Source organism: Falco naumanni, chromosome Z (genome assembly GCF_017639655.2).
Source record: "Falco naumanni isolate bFalNau1 chromosome Z, bFalNau1.pat, whole genome shotgun sequence".
NCBI classification, from domain to species: Eukaryota; Metazoa; Chordata; class Aves; order Falconiformes; family Falconidae; genus Falco; species Falco naumanni.
The window spans coordinates 59,310,491-59,329,710 of NC_054080.1; the positions used below are offsets into that span (position 1 = coordinate 59,310,491).

Below are 19,220 nucleotides of genomic sequence, written 5' to 3' on the forward strand. Positions count from 1 at the left end.
AATGTGAACATAGTTCCCTAAGTCAGCCTTAAATAATGCTTCGGGCATTGGATTGGTGCACTAGTAGTTTGAACAGTGGGCTCAAACACTGTTTCGTATCATAGTAGGCTGACTAAGAGGTTGAACCCATGCTTCTCACTTCGTGCAACAATGACTGATGAGCAACCCCAGAAAAACAGGAAAACACTTCTCAGCTACGGTTAAGAAGATTGTTCCAGTCCTTCCAGGACTGAATAAAGACTTCAAAAAGTGAACCTGAAATTTGAGAAACCAAAGAATCTTAACAGCTGATCTGAGACTAAGCTTTAGAAAAGGGGGAAGATAAAGTTAAACCAAGTAGTTCACTGCCCAATACATGGGCATGGCTGCCTCAACCCAAGACATCTACTTCCCCCACTGCGCCACTTTCCACTTATGATTCTCCTTTAGGGCAGACTCTAATTTTTCATTTGTAATCAAGCTCTGCAGCACTCTGCTACTAAATATTTAATGGATTTAGCTCTCAGAAATCAAAATGAGCCACAGAAAAACTCAAATGGAGATAAAGCTTTTCAAAGAAATAATTGATGGAAAATAAATTTAATGGAATCAGGAATCGTAACTGGATTAGTTCTGTAAAACACAAGGGGTTGCAGAAATGTTCTGCAGTGAGTGAGTTTATATACAGGTACCCATTCTTAGCATCTAAGTCCCTAAAGACTTGATACAGAACTTTTCACAAGACAAATGTGTATCACTTCAAATTCCTATTAAACAGGTGATAAAAAAAGGGAGTCAACTACTTCACATTTAAATATTCTGAGATAACCAGATGTACTAAAAATACAGACTTTCCTAATGACATTCCCCATATCATGTGTATATATAGCAGATACACTAGAAGAACGTAGATAGATATGAAGAGATGTTCTAAAGGTAAATTAAGCTGAAACTCCTACATGATCCACAAAAATTAAGTTTGACAAAGACATCTCCTTCAAAATGAATCACACAGTGAAATTAAACGCTTAACATTTTTTTTAGAGAAGACTTTTCTGAAATTTGTTCTGACAAACAAATGTCCACAAAAAAATGTACATTTATATACACAATAGGGTTAGTGGAGGTTAGTGGAATTGTGCATTTGCTTACAGGTAGGCATTATAAGCTTGTTTAACTCTGGTGATAAGAGGCATGAAAGCCTTACGCAAAACCTCTTTTACATGCTATTTAACCTCTGAAATCACTGTTATGATTAATTCCCAGTACAGCAAGCCCTTCATATAATTGAAAAAAATTATCTAATCATACGATGAACTCAAAGTATCCTGAAAGCTCCTTCCATTCCCCTTCCTCATAACAGTTTTGGCTATGCTCTAGAAAGAGCACTTAAACACAAGTAAGCTTTAACACATGGGGGCAACAGCCAAAAAGAAAACTGAAGACATAGAAAAGGCTTATTTTGTCCATATATTTTCTAGGTTCTCGATTAAAGTTTTTACATTTAAAAAACACTTTTGACTAGTCTTTGGGAGATTACATGAAATTTGAAACTAGAGGCAGTGCAACTTGAAAATTTTGTGAATCTAAGTTTAAGAAATACCTTAGGACTAACAGAAGTGTAAATAGAGAATGTAAACGCTAAAATATTTCAGCCTTTCTGTTGTTTCCTGATTAAAAAGAATGTAAAAATGTACAGAGACAACTTCTGCCAGGCCAGAAGTATTAGATTTCTAGAACAACAAGACTTGCACGAGTTCTTCATATTTACTACATGGATCATTTAAGATTAAAAATCATAATATCGGAAGTGTTCATCATAACAATGGAAAATACAGCAAAAAATTGCTAGAACTATGATGAGTGAGAATCAGTAACCCTTGACTTTAACCATTATGTAGTCATAGAACCTGGGAAAACCATACCAGGACATACCTAACTAGAAAAGCATTGTGCTCGAGTACACACCTAAAGCAGGTAACACTTGCAAGAAAAACTGCAATTACCTGTTCCAAATCTCAGTTCCCACACCTGAATGACATCTGTTTCAACAGAATTTTGTAGTGAAAATTGCTTTGGACACAGAACAGGAAATTCCAGCTTGACATGCTTGCATTAATATTTGTGTGAATTAAGAATGGCTTAGAACCATGAAAAGCAGCTAATGAATGATAACGTGAGTAAGAACTTCCTGTCACAGACATTTAAATAACTACTCTTGCCATTTTCTGCTGAGAAAAGAATACAAATATCCATGTTCTGCCAGGCTTATCACACCATTCATATGAATGTTCAGTGAAAAAGTTGGAAGACACTTACACTTTTCCTTACTGCTGTTGCTATTATGTACAAAATCCCCATCGGAACGCACTGTAGGGAAATCATCTTCATCGTCTTCTACCACTAAATTTGAGAAAGAGTGTGTTATGGGAGTGAGAAAGCTTTTCCAATTCTTTAGTGTGCAAGAAAGAATTAAGAGCACCTTCATGGCTAAATGACATTTAAGGATTTTTTTCCTATAAGTCACAAACACCCTGCCCCCTCCCCCTTTTTTTTTTTGGCCCAAGACTTCTATCAGCATTAGTGTCAGAAAGCATTAGGATACTAACATTTGCTCAATGTTGAAGTTTAGCACTTGATTATATGGTAAATACTCTATGATAAATCAACAGTATTTTGGTGTTACATCTGGATAACAAGGGAGCCATGATTCAGCAACTATCTATTATTTACACTAGAAAGTTCACCAAGAAGTGTAATTGTACTTACCTACCACTTTCTTACTAGCAAAACTTTCAGGTAACTTGAACAGAACAAACCCAGAAATGAATATAAATGCCTCAGGCGTGTGTATGGATACCATAAAAAGCTGTGCTTTGGGAAGAGCAATTCAGAGATATGGAGACATCCACATGTGAGTCTATTAGGGCCTCAGATGTGCATTCAGTGCTCTACTTCCAGCCAATACATCTAAGGAGCATTCATTATAGCAGCACCTTTGTCTTTTTAAAGAATGTACTGTTCATATCAGACCAAATATCCTATTATTTGTTTTTTGTTTTGTTTTGGTTTTTTTTTTCAAAAGAAAAGGTAAGAGACACAGCAATGAACTTGAATTAATCTTATAAGGTTAAACTATTGTTCTATAATATCAAATGCTTAAAAGAGCATTTCTTTTGTACAGCTGACAGCTACAGATTAATATAAACTTAAGCAGATTTTTACAGGTGGCCAGCTTCTGAAGTGGAAGTCATTAACACTATGCAGAAATAGCTATGATTGATCCCTATAATAAAACATACATTTAAGATACATATTTTATTTACATGGCATCAGATGCTATAGTAACTATTTCAAGGGCTATTACTGTGTAAAAAGCTGAATGTTACAGAGGTAAGAGTTTTCAGTTACAATTTTACCTTTATCCCTCTGGAGTTCATCTTTGGAAACTGCATCTGCACAGGCATCGAAGTATTTCTGTAAAGTATCAACTTGTCTACACAAGATATCTCTGAAGGTTTCCATTTCTGCAAGCTTCTCACGCAAGCTATGGCCCTTCTGAAAATACAAGAGAAAAAAGCCTAAAATGCTTCTAGATACTCCGCAATAGTTCAATGTATAAATAAATAAAACATTAGATTTCTGCAGCTATGAAGAACAAACTCAACACCACTATGGACATCTTAGCAGCAGCTATGAAATGCTGTTAATATTAGAAGAGTGCAAGAAACTGTATATGAAGTGTTCCTTACTCATTTTGTCCACTAGTGTCAATTTTTCCTTGACTGCTACTTCACAGCATTCAATATCAGCTTATAAAATGCGATCTTACATGCTCCCAACTTTATGCCTATTGACCTGAAAACAGTCAGCTCTAGTTCAGGATCTTTATTCCTGTCTTTACTCGCCTTTCTTTTGTTGATTCTCTTCTACTCTCCCAGAAGTACAGCCCGCTCAAGTTCATGTGTTAAACATACACACGAGACAAGGAAATCCGTCATCTGTCTATCAGGTTAATCATATTTAAGTCACAGAATCAGCATTCATTTAGAGGCCTGCTATTCTGAGGAGTAAGTGAGGAACAGTTAATAAATGCTCCTACAGGTTTTGATTTTCTTGCCATTGGAAAATGACAAGTTTATGATGGACAACTGCAAAGCAGCGCAAGCGAGCTTCCTCTATGATGAATTACTAACACATAACCAAATCTGTATTTTTTCCATAATTGTGTGAATGAGGCTTCACATATATTCTTTTTTTTCCAGTTGCATGTGTTATTTACACACCAATACTAAGAAAACTTTATCCACTAACCTTGAACGAAGAGGTGGATGTTGCAGAGTATCCACTTGCTCCAGAAACAAGAGACACCATGGAGCCATGGCGTCGTAAACTCGATTCTGATCCATATCCTGATTCCGTCTAAAAAACAAACCATGCACAAAACTAGAGTGCTGAGGCTTTTAATAAAAAAGAAATTATGAAAGCAAAACTCATGTCAGGAAGCAGCAGGGGCTTAACTCAAATTGCACCTGCATATTCAAGATGTTGATACAGCATCAGTAAAGTTACTATGAATCTACTTTTCTGTTATTGTAGTGATCTGTAAAAGATTAATTATCTACAACTGATTATATGCCTGCAAAATAAAAAGGAAATACATATTTAAGGGTTCAAGAAAAGGACAATATTCCATTATCTTGCTTTATGTAATCCCTAACAATCAATTTTCACACAGCATTCAAAAACCTACAGTACTCCACAATTAATCAGGGATTAACATGGTTCAGTTTGAAGACAATCAGTCTCAGTCAATCCTTCCACTGGTTCATATGGCGCCATTTTATTTTTAAAAGCAGCAAAACAGAGATCACAGAAAACCAGACAATTACTGCTGCCAAGTTCTTCTTTTCCTTTTTCCAGGCTTTTGTAGCCAAATTCATTATACTAGACTGCAATTACTTTTTACAATTGAAAGAATTCTACATAAAGCAAGATGAGATACTAAAATCAAGAGGGAGAAAACAATCAATAGTAACTAAATAATGAAAAAAAAAAACCCATGTCTATTAAAATAACATTTAAAAGACCTTAAAATACAAAGTTTGACAAATTTCCTCACAAATCAGAATCAGATACTAAGGAACTGCAAGAAAAATACTTCCCTAAAGGTTAACATAAATGGCCTATGTATGGCAGAGGAGAAGAAAAACACTGAAAGAAAATGTAAGAAAAACAGATGGTTCAGAGCAACAATTAAAATACTGTTAATAGGTATGTCTGATTCAAGCAGACAGTGACAACACTGTAAAAGACTTTTACCAAAAATATGAAATTCTGCAGTAGCACAGAAATTCAGACGGGGCAGGGAAAAGGGGATGAAACAAATGATACAAAAGAAGAAGCAAATTCTAGCTATTGTACTTTTTATGGAAAAATTGAAATTGCATTGACTTGGGAAGGCAGGAGCGTGCTGACAGAATCATAGAATCATTTAAGTTGGAATAAACATTTGAGATCATCAAGTACAACCGTTATACCAGCACTACCAAGGCTATCACTAAACCACATCCCAAAGCACCACATCTACGCAGTTGTTTTAAGGCCTCCAGGGATGGTGATTCCACCACCCCCCTGCATAGCCTCTTCCAATGCTTGACAACCCTCTCAGTAAAGAAAGTTTTCCTAATACCCAATCTAAACCTCCCCTGGAGTAACTTGAGGATGTTTCCTCTCATCCTGTCACTCATCTGGGAGAAGAGACCCACCCCCACCTGCCTACAGCCTCCCTTCAGGTGGTTTTAGACAGCAGTAAGGTCCCCCCTGAGCCTCTTCCTCTCCAGGCTGAACAACCCCAGTTCCCCCAACTGCTCCTCACAAGACTTGTGCTCCAGCCCCTTCCCCAGCCCCTTGCCCTTCCCTGGACACGCTGCAGCCCCTCTACGTCCCTCCTGCAGTGAGGGGCCCAAACCTGAACACAGGGTTCGAGGTGCAGCCTCACCAGTGCCCAGTGCAGGGGGACAGTCCCTTCCCTTGCCCTGCTGGCCACACTGCTTCTGACACCAGCCAGGGTGCTGCTGGCCTCCTTGGCCACCTGGGCACCCTGCTGGCTCATGCCCAGCCGGCTGCCGACCAGCACCCCCAGGCCCTTTCCCACCAGGCCCTTTCCAGCCGCTCTGCCCCAGCCTGTAGCGCTGTGTGGGGCTGCTGTGACCCAGCTGCAGGACCCGGCACGGAGCCTTCTTGAACCTCATCCAGCTGGCCTCGGCCCACCGGTCCGGCATGTCCAGATCCCTCTGCAGAGCCTCCTGCCCTCCCGCAGATCAACACTCCTGCCCAGCTTGGTGTCACCTGCAAAGTTGCTGAGGGTGCACTTGATCCCTTCATCCAGATCATTGATCATCAATAAACATATTAAACAGGACTGGCCCCAGCACTGAGCCCTGGGGAACACCACCTGTGACAGGTCACCAGCTGGATGTAACTCCATTTACTGTGACTCTCCGGGCTCAGCTGTCCAGCCAGCTTTTAACCCAGCATAGAGCACACCTGTCCACACCATGAGCAGCCAGTTTCCCCAGGAGAATGCTGTGGGAGATGGTGTCAAAGGCTTTACTAAGGTCCAAGTAGACAACATCCACAGCCTTTCCCTTATCCACTATGCCGGTCATCTTGTCATAGAGATCAGGTTCATCAAGCAGGACCTGCCTTTCATAAACGCATGCTGGCTGATCACAGAATCATTTAGGTTGAAAAAGACCTTTAAAATCAATCATGAAATCTAACCATTAACCATGCAAGATGCAAATGAATATAAGGAGTATCAAAAACAGGGAGAAAGGACAAAAAGTTGTTTGATGCGTGGGTTAAAACTGGAGGATTTGGACAGTACTGCAATGTGTGGGACAAAGTATGTATGTTTGGGTTAGAAAGGAGCAGTGGCAGAGAAGCACAAGTTTGGGGAAGTGAAGGCATAACCCAAAAGAAAAATACAAGTCCCTGAATTCTCAACAAAATTCCTCAATGAACAAGACTGAATGATACTATCCCACAAAACCAAGCAAGAAGGAGCCAAGAGTCAATTTTTATCTGGCCCATTTAAAGACTGAGGTACAAGACAAGAAACCACTGGGGAAACAGAAGAGAAATAGAATGAGTATCAAAAGTAGAAGTGGAGCTGAAAAATGAATGACCAAGAAACTGAGTACCTTTTTCTAACTGTACTTACAAGTCTAGATAGAAGGTGGCTAATTGGTCATGAACTTGATTTTTTTTCTTTAAAACAGGTACTTGAAATTCAAAAGATTTAATGAGGCACATCTTAATTTCACTTCACAAAAAATCAGAAATACTGCAACATATCTGAACTAGCAGAAATAGAAGTTTATGTTTACTGACAGCTTAGACTGAAATGAAAAGTTTTCTTATGAAGCCTTACTATAAGGATGTATTAATAATTTAGTAATTTCTGGTATAAACCATGCATTTAAACTATTTTATACTGAGCAAGAGTCCTAGAAAAATAGCTACACAAGTGTAGCAATCAAAATGGTAATAGTTCTATTTAAGAATTATTCCTGATATGTGTTTTAAAGTATGGCTTTAAAATATCTATTGGAATAGACTTTTACTTAAAAACACTCACATTGGATACATCGTGCTTTTTCAGACTATTTCAAGTGTTATGCTTTGGTACCTGCCTTTGGTAATGTATTTGGGATATTGGATCACATTTTGAATTGCAATGCAATTCAGTGCAAAGATTATAACTTCAATTCACTGGGTTGTAGTTTTAAGCATAACAGAAGCCAAATAGTGAAGCTTTAGGTTTTTTTCAAATATTGCAGTAAGGGCTTTTGGCTTTTTTTAATGGCCTTTAAGTCCTCCAAAGGCTTGACAATTAAAATCAAAGTGGCTAAGGGAACAAAAGGATTTTCTTAAAAATGAGAGTTTTGGGCATACAATTATTTTGTTTCAGAAGTGTTTGATAAACATAGACCTCAGAAGAGCATTTTAAGTCACACAACACCTTGAGGCATGAAACATTTCTTTAAAGATTTCCTCTAAATGCAAATCTAAACAAGCTTCACTATTCTACTAGTAACCTCAGTATTTATTAAATCATATGCTACAAATATTAAGATGACTGAATGTGCTTTTACTACAGTTTGACAGTGGGAACTCATTCAATTTTCTCAGTAAGTTTTACACACTAGGAAAGGTAAATTTCATTTTAACAGGATATGACTTAATGAACCAATTTATTTTAAAATGAGCCAAAATAGCCATTGCATTGAGGTCAGAGCATTTTAACTAAGGACAGCAAATGTCTTGTGATTGCTTTCTCCTTTAAGTAAGAACCTGCATTTCAACTTACAAAGTAAAACTTGCACATTTCTCTACCTGAAGTTTTAATCGGTCACATCTTAATAGTACTACTTAAACTTACAAGAATAGATGCAATCTTAGAAGCAGAAAATCTGGTGACTTATATTTTACATTTGATTTAAATAATTTTCTTCCAACATTACTCCTACAGTCAATGCTCAGTTAATTTAGTTCATAAAATAAAAGCTGAGGGTGAAAAAACACCCCCACTTCTTTCCATATCATTATGTAAGCTTGTATTTTTTAAGGTACCTTTGACTGTCATTTATGCTTGTGATTAATAATTCTACTAAACAGTTTACCTATGCTTCAGAATTGTATACAAGACAGCCATATATGGATATCAGCTGTATACAGCTATCAGCCTGCAAACCCAACCAATAGAAGGGTGCTACATAAAAAGCATTTTGGCAGTTTTAACTGTTTGCAACCAAGGAGCAAATTCAGCAGATGGAACAGCAGACAAAATGAATCCAAAACATGTGCATTTACAGACCATGTTCACAAAACTGTCTTAGACAATTGTGTTTTAATAGCCAAGGAGAAAAAGTGAAAATAACATCAAGAATACTTATTTGTCAGAAGAAACAGAAAACAAGTATTCCGTTACAACTGCTACAGAGACAAGCCATCCAGCTCACAGCAGACACATGCAAGCAGCTTAACACAAACAATGAAAGCATGCATCATGCAAAGCCCCACCATTCTACTACCGCAACATCTAAACGAGAGCAGGTCACTGCCGCATTTATATCTTGCAAAGCAGATCATCATTAACTATTCACTGCAGAAATACTCAATTACATTGAGGAGTGTTGACACAAGCTTCTTCTGTTTACACGATTTTTGATTTCCCAAGATAAAATTCAGAAAAGCAGGTAAAAGTCTGTGATAGATGCTAACAGTCTCCACTTGAAAACAAAGTAACTTGCAGAAGTTGTATCAATTCATACTACCAAGCACTAGCGCTAAATTACCACGCTCAGTATATAGATTCAGTTCTTTTAAATTCCATGCATACATCGTAGCTTCAAAGCTATACTAAACCCAGCATTTGTTAGTACATTGCAACACCTTCAGCTTTCTAAGGTGGTGCGCAAAATCCATTAATCCTTTCGTTATGACAGATGAAAGAGCCACATGATCCAAAGCTTCATGTGATTCTTTACTGGAGCAGCTGCTGCTATCACCAATAAGGCAGTATTTCAGTCGCTTTCAGTAAAACAGCTAAGTATTTGCAGAATCATATTGCAGAACTCCATTATGGCTCACACTGATCTGCTAAAGTAGGTCAATAATACTCTTGAGTAAAGCACACTCAACAGGAAAGCTCCCTCTTAAAAAGAAAAATCAAATAAAGCAAACTATTCTCCCATGTCTTCAAGGAATGACCATTGATTATGTTTCAGATCAGTGCCTGTCAAGCACTTCAGTGTATGTTAGTCCACCAAGGCAGATATTTTCAGTTAGCATTATAAATTATTTATTATTTTTACATAACACAAGCAGCAGGCAGCTCCTCCCTCTTAAGGCATACGGCTCACCCTAGGTGGTGATGAAACAGACATTAGGATACAGTGACTCTAATCATGTTCTCTGCAGTTACCTGTGAAAAATCCTACTAAAACATCCAAGAGATCAAACCACAGTATCTTACGAAAAACAAGAACGTAGAAAAAAGTAAAAATGCAAAATGGAAAGACCTATAAGGTCCTACGAAAGACTCTGTGGAGACTAAGCAGACAAGTTCTGTAAAACATATATGTCCCAAGGGCTATTTTTAGACTTGCTACACATACTTCAACATATATTGAAGAAAGAAGGGTTACTGCTAGGACAAGCCATGGAAAGGCTACCTAGGGATGGCTGCAGACAGACACTACAGGTAGAGCAGTTCAGGATGCACTTCTGAGGACTGAAGTTAAAGATACAGTTAACATGTGTCTGCAGGTTTGACTTTTCAATTGTTTCACAGCCACTGACAATGCAAATTTAAGGTTTCAAAACCAATGTAGTTATTAGCAGGAAGGCAGAGATGAGAATTTCACAACTCAGGTCACTGCAGCTGGGTGATGATTTCCCTACCTACAGCCCTCCCAAGCACAGTGCAGGAGACTACTTACAAGCTTTTTTGCTTTCTAACATGATCTTTGCAACTGCAGAACCAGGTAAAGATATGTAGAGATGTTTTTCCTTCAACAGCGATAGATGGTGCAATTCCATATTAAATAAACACCACACACAGGAGGAAAACACCAGGCATTCTGAACTGAAAAATAAGTATTTGACAACTGAAAAAATAGAAACTATAGCAATATAGCCCCAAGACTATGGTAACTGCTATATTCACTTGTTGAATCACCTCTTGTCTTTACTTCTCAAACTCCATATACTTTTGCTAAGTCATTGTGTGTTGCCTGCAGACAATAAAGCCTCCAACAGCTGCATGAGCCAGAGCAGCACACAAGCTTATAAGCCCTGAAACCACATACTGCATTCTGAAGAAGAAGGAAGGGCTGTGGTATCAATACAAATTATTGCAGAGAGAATGCAAGTTGACAAAGGGGCAGCCAAAGGTAAATGACTGGACTTTGATAATCTTTATGCACATACTACACACCCATGTTTAATTACATGGATGTATACTGTTATTCTATTAATTCTCTTAACTGTTAATGAACACAGGAAAACTATTCAGTATCTTTAAATGCTGAGATTCCACAAAAGCTGAACGAAGAACAGCCAGGACACTGAGCATGGGCCAAGAGCCCACAGAGGTGAGCAACAGAATGCCTTTACCATCCTACTTCTGAGGCTTGGGAACCACTATATCAAAGTGTGATTTTTACAGACTAAAACTGCTCCCTGAGCAAAAGCACCAAACCCCAAGCTGACAATAACTGCATTCTGCTGTATACTGACTTAGTAAAACTAAAGCAGCTTGTACTGTACAGCAAGACTAGGAGAGGGCTCCCTTTTTCCCTCCTATGAACTTGGGCTGTCAGGAGAGGGACAAGTAAGATCTCTAGAGCTGCACAAAAACTAGAAGTCTCCACTGTGCTATTAGACACTGTCAGGAAAAGCACTGATGTTCTAGCCTCACCTTCCAATGCAATGAATTAAGTGTTCTTACTTGCTTTAGTACTTTGAAAGCTAGAGGGAATAGTCATAGTTTAAAGACTTAGTTCCTTCAAATACATATTGCTTGATCTTGGTTTAAGGACAAACCTTGCACAACTGTGCCTTTCAAAAGAACAGTTCTGATCCTAACTGAAAGCACCTGCCATATCACTGTTTTTAACAGTTATATAACATTACATAGTAGTTAAATTGTATTTAATGGTTACACTAAATATTGCTACATAATTGCTATGTATAAAACAATTTTATCCAATACAAATATTAATATGACTAAAATGGTAACAATCATATAAACTATGTATTTATATTAATTATTAAAATCAATAACAAAAAATTAAATTGCCAGGGACAATGCACAAAACACTAGCAGGCAGAAGAGCCGGGAGGTGGTAGGAGCCCGGGAAGCTGCCTCTGAGCACTCATCCACAGAGCAACAGCTGGGCAGAGGGAGAGCTGCACGGAGCACACAGCCAGAGCCTGTAAGCTCGTACCTACCAACAGTCTCAAGGACTAAACTACACACTGTGTTCACAGTTAACAGACATTCAGGTACTATCTTTCTTATCCTTCAAAGCAGCAGTAAGGAATGTTTACCCCTTACTTCACTTGGGGGGTGTGTGTGTTTAACCTATGTGAAGTTGTGAAGTACTACATTAATATCACCTCTGCACAGAAGTGGAAAAACACATCCACAGTCAGTGTTAGACTGAAGAATCTTGGGCTAAAGACCATAACTCGATTTCAAATGAGACATCACAGTTGAACAGCAGGGCTTTTTTCACCTTTGCAGAAAGTTATTTGTTGCAAGTCTGAGCCAGTTTTGGCTCAGAAGATTCAGAATTCAGAAGATTTCACTTCGCTTATTCAGAAGAAACATTTTTATATCAAGAACCCCTGCAATTCAAAACACAGGAAGAGATGGACTACAAAGACTTTTACAGCAACATAGAACATATCCATCAGCAGGCTTACCAATAAGCAGTAAAACAATCAAAGCAAATACTTCTGAAAAAAACACAAAGACCACTAAATCTCTTGTTTACCTAGCACAGTTAACAGTTTCTTGTTATTGCTACATACACAGTAACAGATTTCCCCCCCTCCCCCTGCTTCCTTCAACCCTCGGACATTCATTCAGCCATCAGAATGCTTGGCATACCCGAGTATGCACCAGTAGCAAGTACTGGAGGATGAAGAAAGTTTAAATTGTCAAGGACTGAAAAGTTCATTTGTTTGACAGAGGATTTTAAAAAATGACCGGAAAATCACGAGAACACATTCAGTTTAAACTGCAATCTCAGAACAGTGATTTGGGAAAAGGCAAGGAAAGAGTAGTTTACTTTCTAAACAGTCCTTGTTTTGCATCTCACACCCTATCAAATTAACACATTTTTCTTGACTTTCAAAGCTTAGTCCCTATTCTTATTTCCTTCTTGCTGTAGCCCTTTTTATCAGCTCTCAACACCCACTATCCTCAAAAACAAGGGAAGCACACTGCAGGTAGTTGAATAAAAAAGGTTATACAAATCAAGAGACTCTCCAGGACATGCATTTTTTTGTCATGTTCCTGATATAGCTTCAGATTCCTGAAGCTGTCTAGGGTTTAAGTTTTATAAAAACAGTCCTCCTACTTGTGTCAAAAAATGTTTGGTTATAAATGAAGCCCAGTCTGGTTTAAAAGCTTTTTACACATATGGAATTCTGCCATCAGTAGAAGCTTTATGCCCAATCCCAACCATACATCCACTTGACAACATAAAGATTCTGCATCTTAAGCTCAAACTAACTAGGCAATAATTCTGTTCAAAGGCAATTTGTTGTTTTTTTTTTTTACAGAAGATTAACACACTATAATTGACACTTTAAATCTAAAGTTCTGAAAGGATAACTACATAACTATAAAAAAGTTCTGCATGACAAGCAGAGATTTGCAAGATCTTAAGTCAAACACCCGAAGCACAACAGATATACCAACATTTTTTAAAAGTTAAATGAAAACATGAATTAGTTTAGAAAAAATAGCACTACCTGATTATTATTTTCATGTTAGTTTGTAGGTCAAGAACGGTCTGACATGATAAACCCAAAATTCTTCTGAAGTTATTGATGTTAAAGTGATAAATTTTCTTAGCACTTCAGATGTGTAGATGTAAGACCTAGTCCCAGATACAGAAAGGCAACAATATGCATAAAGTGCAGTTCCCACCTCAAAAAACTTTAGAAGCAAGTTTAGATTATGCTAAAAGCTCTGTATGATTAGGTTTCATATAAAAAGCACGTTTGGATATCCAAAAGGATAGAAACTCGGATGATTTCTACAAGCTTGTTGAATGATCAACTTGAAGCATGACAATACGTCCTCCCATTACAAGATATAATACACTGCATTCTGATAGGCCAGGTACTGGGCAGATTAGTTTTCCATACACGCCATATTACTTCTGTGCTAGTTTACTTAAGTACAAGCATTTGAAAAGTTACCATACAAGTTCATGTGTTTAACCTCCCCAAGTCAATATCCTGTGTGACCACTAGAGGGTAGTAGCAAAAAGGAAAGAGACGCGTCTAAAGGTTACTATTGGTCAAAGCCCAACAGTAACCCTTACCCTGTTTCTGCTTCAGTCCCTGCGCCTATAAAACCTCCTTTCCTTGGCAGACAATTAAAACCAGCGCAGTTTTACCTTTAGCCTTTATAATTACATTTGATACTCATTGCTAAGTGAGGATAAAATTGACATCTATTGCTGAAAGAATGACAGTGAATCAAGTTTTCATAGAGCTTTAATTATTCTGAAGTCACACCTCTCAGCCAATTCAAAACAGTGAACTCATTAACACCACGTTAATTTCCAGTTAAGATTGTCCAAAGTCATTAGCATCAAATTGACAAATGTTTAGGCACAGATTTCTTAGAATTTCATCTACCATGAAGTAGTTAGGCTCAAGATGATTTAGCTTTAAAAAAAAAGAATGTTTAAATACATGACATAGAAACTGGGCACTTGTCAAGTACCAAGTAGGAGACTTCAAGAAGGAGTCCAAGTAGGAGACAACTTTTCACATTCAAAGCTCTGCCATTGACAGTCTGCAGCTGTCAAACTATACAGCTTATCAGGAAAAGGAGGTTTATATATCAGCCAGATGAACAGGCAGGATTTCTTCCTGTAGGAGTACACATGAAGTAGGTACTCACCAGACCAGTTTTCCCTGGAGGCATATGCGTTTTGAGAAGCATCAGAAGAAACAAAGTTCTAGTTAAACCCCTCCAAACCCATGAAAAGTCCTGCAGCAGTGATACAGAGACATTTCATTTGAAACAAGTCACCTACTCTATCATAACACTTAAGTTTAAGCAGGCTTACTCCAGAGTTTGTTGAACTATTTTGTGCAATGCAATTTTCAGAAAGCTAATCTTTGATAATTAAAATGTTACCTGACATTACACACAGTATCACTAAAAATACTAAGTTCAACTTAATCTGCCAACATATCATTCATTTCTGCAAGAAGAAACGGACTGTTTTTATTTGCTGAAAGCCAACACCCTCTGTGCAAGATGACAGGAAAAACTTCAAGCATATCACAGGTCTCTACAATAAGCTGACCTACCCTGCCCTTTAAGAAAAGCCTGGGAACCAGTGGGGTAAGTTTGTGCAAGTGCACCCTGCCTGTAGTGCACCAGAGGAGCAAACCAAAGGACCCAGGCTCTAAAATGCTCAGGACTTCTAGCATAAGCATTATCACCGGTTTCATACAAGACTGTAATACTGTTGGCCATCATTAGGTTGCACATTAATGTGTGGGTCACCTTTTTCATTCTTACTGCTTTCCAGAGGGGTAAAAAAAAAAAAAGTATGAACAAGATACAGGATGCCAGTGTGGTGCTTGGTAACAAGTAAAAGGAGGTAAAAAACCTCCCTACAGTAAGCATGACTTAAAATAGTGTACTACTGATAAAGCAAGCAGATTAGTAGCCTATTCTAGCTCAGTCTTCTAGTAACTAAACTGTCTCATGACAGCACCACTGTGTTTTACACAAGCTGTAGGAGCACTTTCTGCAAAACCTTGTGCCTTAACTGCACACTGTACTTTGAAAAGTCCAGGCAACTGCAGAAACACATTCAATACGTGAGTCCTCAGAATAAAATATTTTGTAGACCCATGTATTCTCTACATGCTACTGAGGTCCAATCCCATTGCTGATTCCCTTACACCAGTATATCCCTGAAGAATTAATCATGAAAAAGCCACCCATGTATTAAGAGCTCACAGACTGCTCAAGACACTGATGCTACTGCCTGCAGACAGCACAGTGTGTATATGGAGTGATGTAAGACTTAAAGAGAACAGCCATATACTCACTGTAACCTGCTTTGAATTGCAACACATCAAAAGCTGACCTTGCACCACTGCTGAGTGAGGGGAGGGAGACTTCCACCTGATGGTAGACAAGGCAAGGTGTTCCCTGCCTATTCTGCATGGCAGTGACAATCATACTCTGCCACCAGACCTTTGACAGATCTGCATATAGTCCAGTTCAGGCATCACAAAGTAGCAGCCATAAAACCAGCAGAAATGTAAAACTATGATATCCCCACCCAAAAGCACTCCACACTCAAAGCCACCCTACAGTCTAGGACAGTAAACGAGAAGTTTGCAGACTGCCTGTGTACCACAGGGCTCTAAAAAGATATGACCCTTCAGGAAGCATTTTATATTGAAACACTATAAATTAATGAGGCTGGCAGAAAACCTTTCCAGCCAGGTGACAGAGGTTTTGCTTCTAATTGCAGCCTCAGGTCACATATTGCAGACTTCCTTTTCACATGACCAAGGCCAAACAGCATTTTTTAACTCTAGGTGCATCACCTGGTTACTCACATGAATACTCCAAGAGAAGAGGCTATATACGGCTGGTGCTGTCAGCTGAAAACTCTTGATCTGTTAAACACATGCATCTAGCAGGCACAATGGCCTCTTTTTAAACAATCAAAACAAAAACCAGCCCAGCAAGTCTTTGAAGGTTAAGATACACTTGCACAAACCTTTAGTCTTATGTATGGTTTGACTAGATTATGGAAAGTGTAGTCTAAATAGCTGTTGATGCTTACCTTTGCACTTTCTTTTTACATTTCAAAATGGCAGGTTTACCCAACAGATTTCCTCAAACCTACTAATACCACTAAACACATGAAATAAGTATTTTCTGCTTAACCCTGTTTAGCATATTTTGGGGCACGTAGAAACAAGAACCTAAATAAGCAGAAGCTGCACCTTCTAACAGTGCAAAAATAAAGCAAAACTTCAGGACAACAGAGTTTAACCAGATCTTTTACTTACAGAGTGTGAAAAGAAGGAAATTGAGGCAATAGAACTTCACCTTGTTAAAAAAGGATGATTTCAAAACAGGAATGAAGAATCCTTTTGCTGTGAAGTAGAAAATACTAAAACATAAGCAGGGAAGAATTGAACAAAGATACAAGAAATGTGGTTTTATCATGAAATCAGAATGACTAGGTTGCAAGACATCTCCAGTACCACCTCTTGCTCAGAGCATGTCCCATTAGATGCCCAGGCCTCCACCCCATAAGGAGGCATTCTTCAGGGAATTATAGTATCTATTTTCAAAGCCAAAGTGATTGTTACGAAACATAACTGGAACACACAGGCAAAGAAAGATTGGGCTGGTCAAAGTGAAACAATCTGCATTGTCTACAGTTAATCAAGTGTGTTGAGCTGGAATGGACTGACAGCTTCAGTCCAGCTTTGAACAGTCATAACTAACTACTTAATAAAGCTACAACTTACAGCTGCTGTTTGAACATGGCATCCTTTTGCCACTCTTGGGCCCAAGACAAAGAACAATTTTCTTCTGTTCTCTGAAAGGGAAGTTTCAACAGTTTGGAAGTGACAGCATTTAGGTTTGCTGCAGCATACGCTTGTGTACAACTGCAACTGCTGATTCACTGGCTTTCCCCTAAAGTCTTCTTTCAGGAAATACAGTTTCGAGCAACAAGCACACTTAGCAAATTTAGTAACATTAAATGACAAGCAATATCATATGTATTGAAGAGTTAGTTTGTGCTGATAACAATGCTAGAATAATGGCATCTGTAAGACATACCCAGCTTAGCTTTCCTGCTTGAAAGAGCGTATTTGATTCATTTTCAGAGGCAGAAATTTTTGTTATTTCCAGTAAAGGTCTAATAGCTTGAGCAATCCACCTGATCTTCCCCTGAAAGCAGTTTCACTACCAGCATCATAATGTACATCAGGGCAAGTAGTTTTTACCAGCTGAACAGCCTCAGCTGAACTTCCTTGTTGAAATCAGCAATTTTAAGGTAATACCCAAATCTCCACAAATTATTTCAGATTACTGGGGGGAAGAAAGATGCACCTGCCTTTATTCCCCCCCCCGCCCAACATTTTCTGATGCCTGTGTTTGTACCAATCAATGTAGGACATTTAAATACTAGCAGTTAAATATTAACCCTTTCTTCATTCCTTCTTGTTTAAAATACATATGCTCAAACACCAGAATTTTGATTCCCCTGCAGTAAGACCACTCACCCAGATAACACTAAAGTGATAGCAAATGCATATTTTCAAGTATTATCTGTTTTCAGAGAGAGGAAAGGATCTTTTTGTTGTCCTACAGCAGAAATTACATTAGGAGAGTTACCTTATGAGTTTTCAATAATGGCAAGTGGATATTGAATTAAAATAAGAAGATGACCCAAAGTCTTGTCGTTCTGTTTTTAAAAGAATACCCCCAGCTAACAGAGTCACATTAGCTCCTGCAGCTATTCTGTTTTTCAGGAGAGGCACATGGTGGTGAAGTGTGCATGCATGTCTTGTGTCTCTCAAAAGAGCCAGGAATTTACCACTGTTGAATGCTACTGAATACATATCATTGCTACTTGTGCACACCACCCATGTGGCTAAGCAGTATTCACTCCCTATGGCTAAGGTGTGAGTCTGGTCTGTTAAAATCAACTCAGTGCATTTCACTGTAATGAAAGATCACCAAAGAAAACCCATCCCTTTCAAAGTCATTTTCGAAAGAAAAAAGACTGCCTTTGGTATATGGAGGCATACAGAGTATCCAAGATTTTCCTGTTAAACTGATAATGCACAGTACTGTTTGAGCTGATGAGTAACAAACAGCACATAGATCTATTTGGCAAGTGTCAGCTGTTCAACCACTCACCACTTCCACATTGCAGCTTTGTACTTTGCTCTTGATACCAAAAGCTTACCCTGATTTGAAGGGGCATTTACCACCAAACTAAAGCTTGACATGTGTCTCTCTCAATGAACAATGCTGTTTTCAGGGAGACCATGCAAAAACATGTTGCCATTGCCACAGAAAGCTGTGTCTCATTCCGCCAGCTACAAACACTGGCATTCCCCTTCTTTCTATTAAATGAAAGCATACACTATTGAAATGATCTACCACAGTTGTTTTCAAAGTGAATCGATAACACCTTTGAGTTTACTACTAGAAACCCACCTGTTTACTGAATGATGAATGATGTACTACTTATCCATAGGATGATGTACTTACGCTGATCTAGAAGTTGGGAAACATCCAAGGACCCTTATTGCTAACATGACAGTTGTACTAATTGCTAAGTCCTTGGATTTGTCATCTTTAAAAAGGCTATCTGGTCCTAAGTTCCTGCTGTTTATACAACGTGGCAAAGACAAGG

The 19,220-nt window shown here is 38.4% G+C and overlaps 1 protein-coding gene across 2 annotated transcripts in view; it reads right to left on the reverse strand.

The window, feature by feature from the left end:
- The window catches only part of CERT1 (ceramide transporter 1), an 80,826-nt gene that overhangs the window by 27,195 nt on the left and 34,411 nt on the right, over positions 1-19,220 (reverse strand). For both annotated transcript variants that reach the window (XM_040579447.1, XM_040579446.1), the window contains exons 4-6: positions 4,294-4,401; positions 3,399-3,537; positions 2,299-2,382 (exon numbers count right to left, since the gene is read on the reverse strand). In XM_040579447.1, coding sequence (XP_040435381.1) covers positions 2,299-2,382; positions 3,399-3,537; positions 4,294-4,401 — 331 coding nt within the window. The remainder of the gene's footprint in view (positions 1-2,298; positions 2,383-3,398; positions 3,538-4,293; positions 4,402-19,220) is intronic.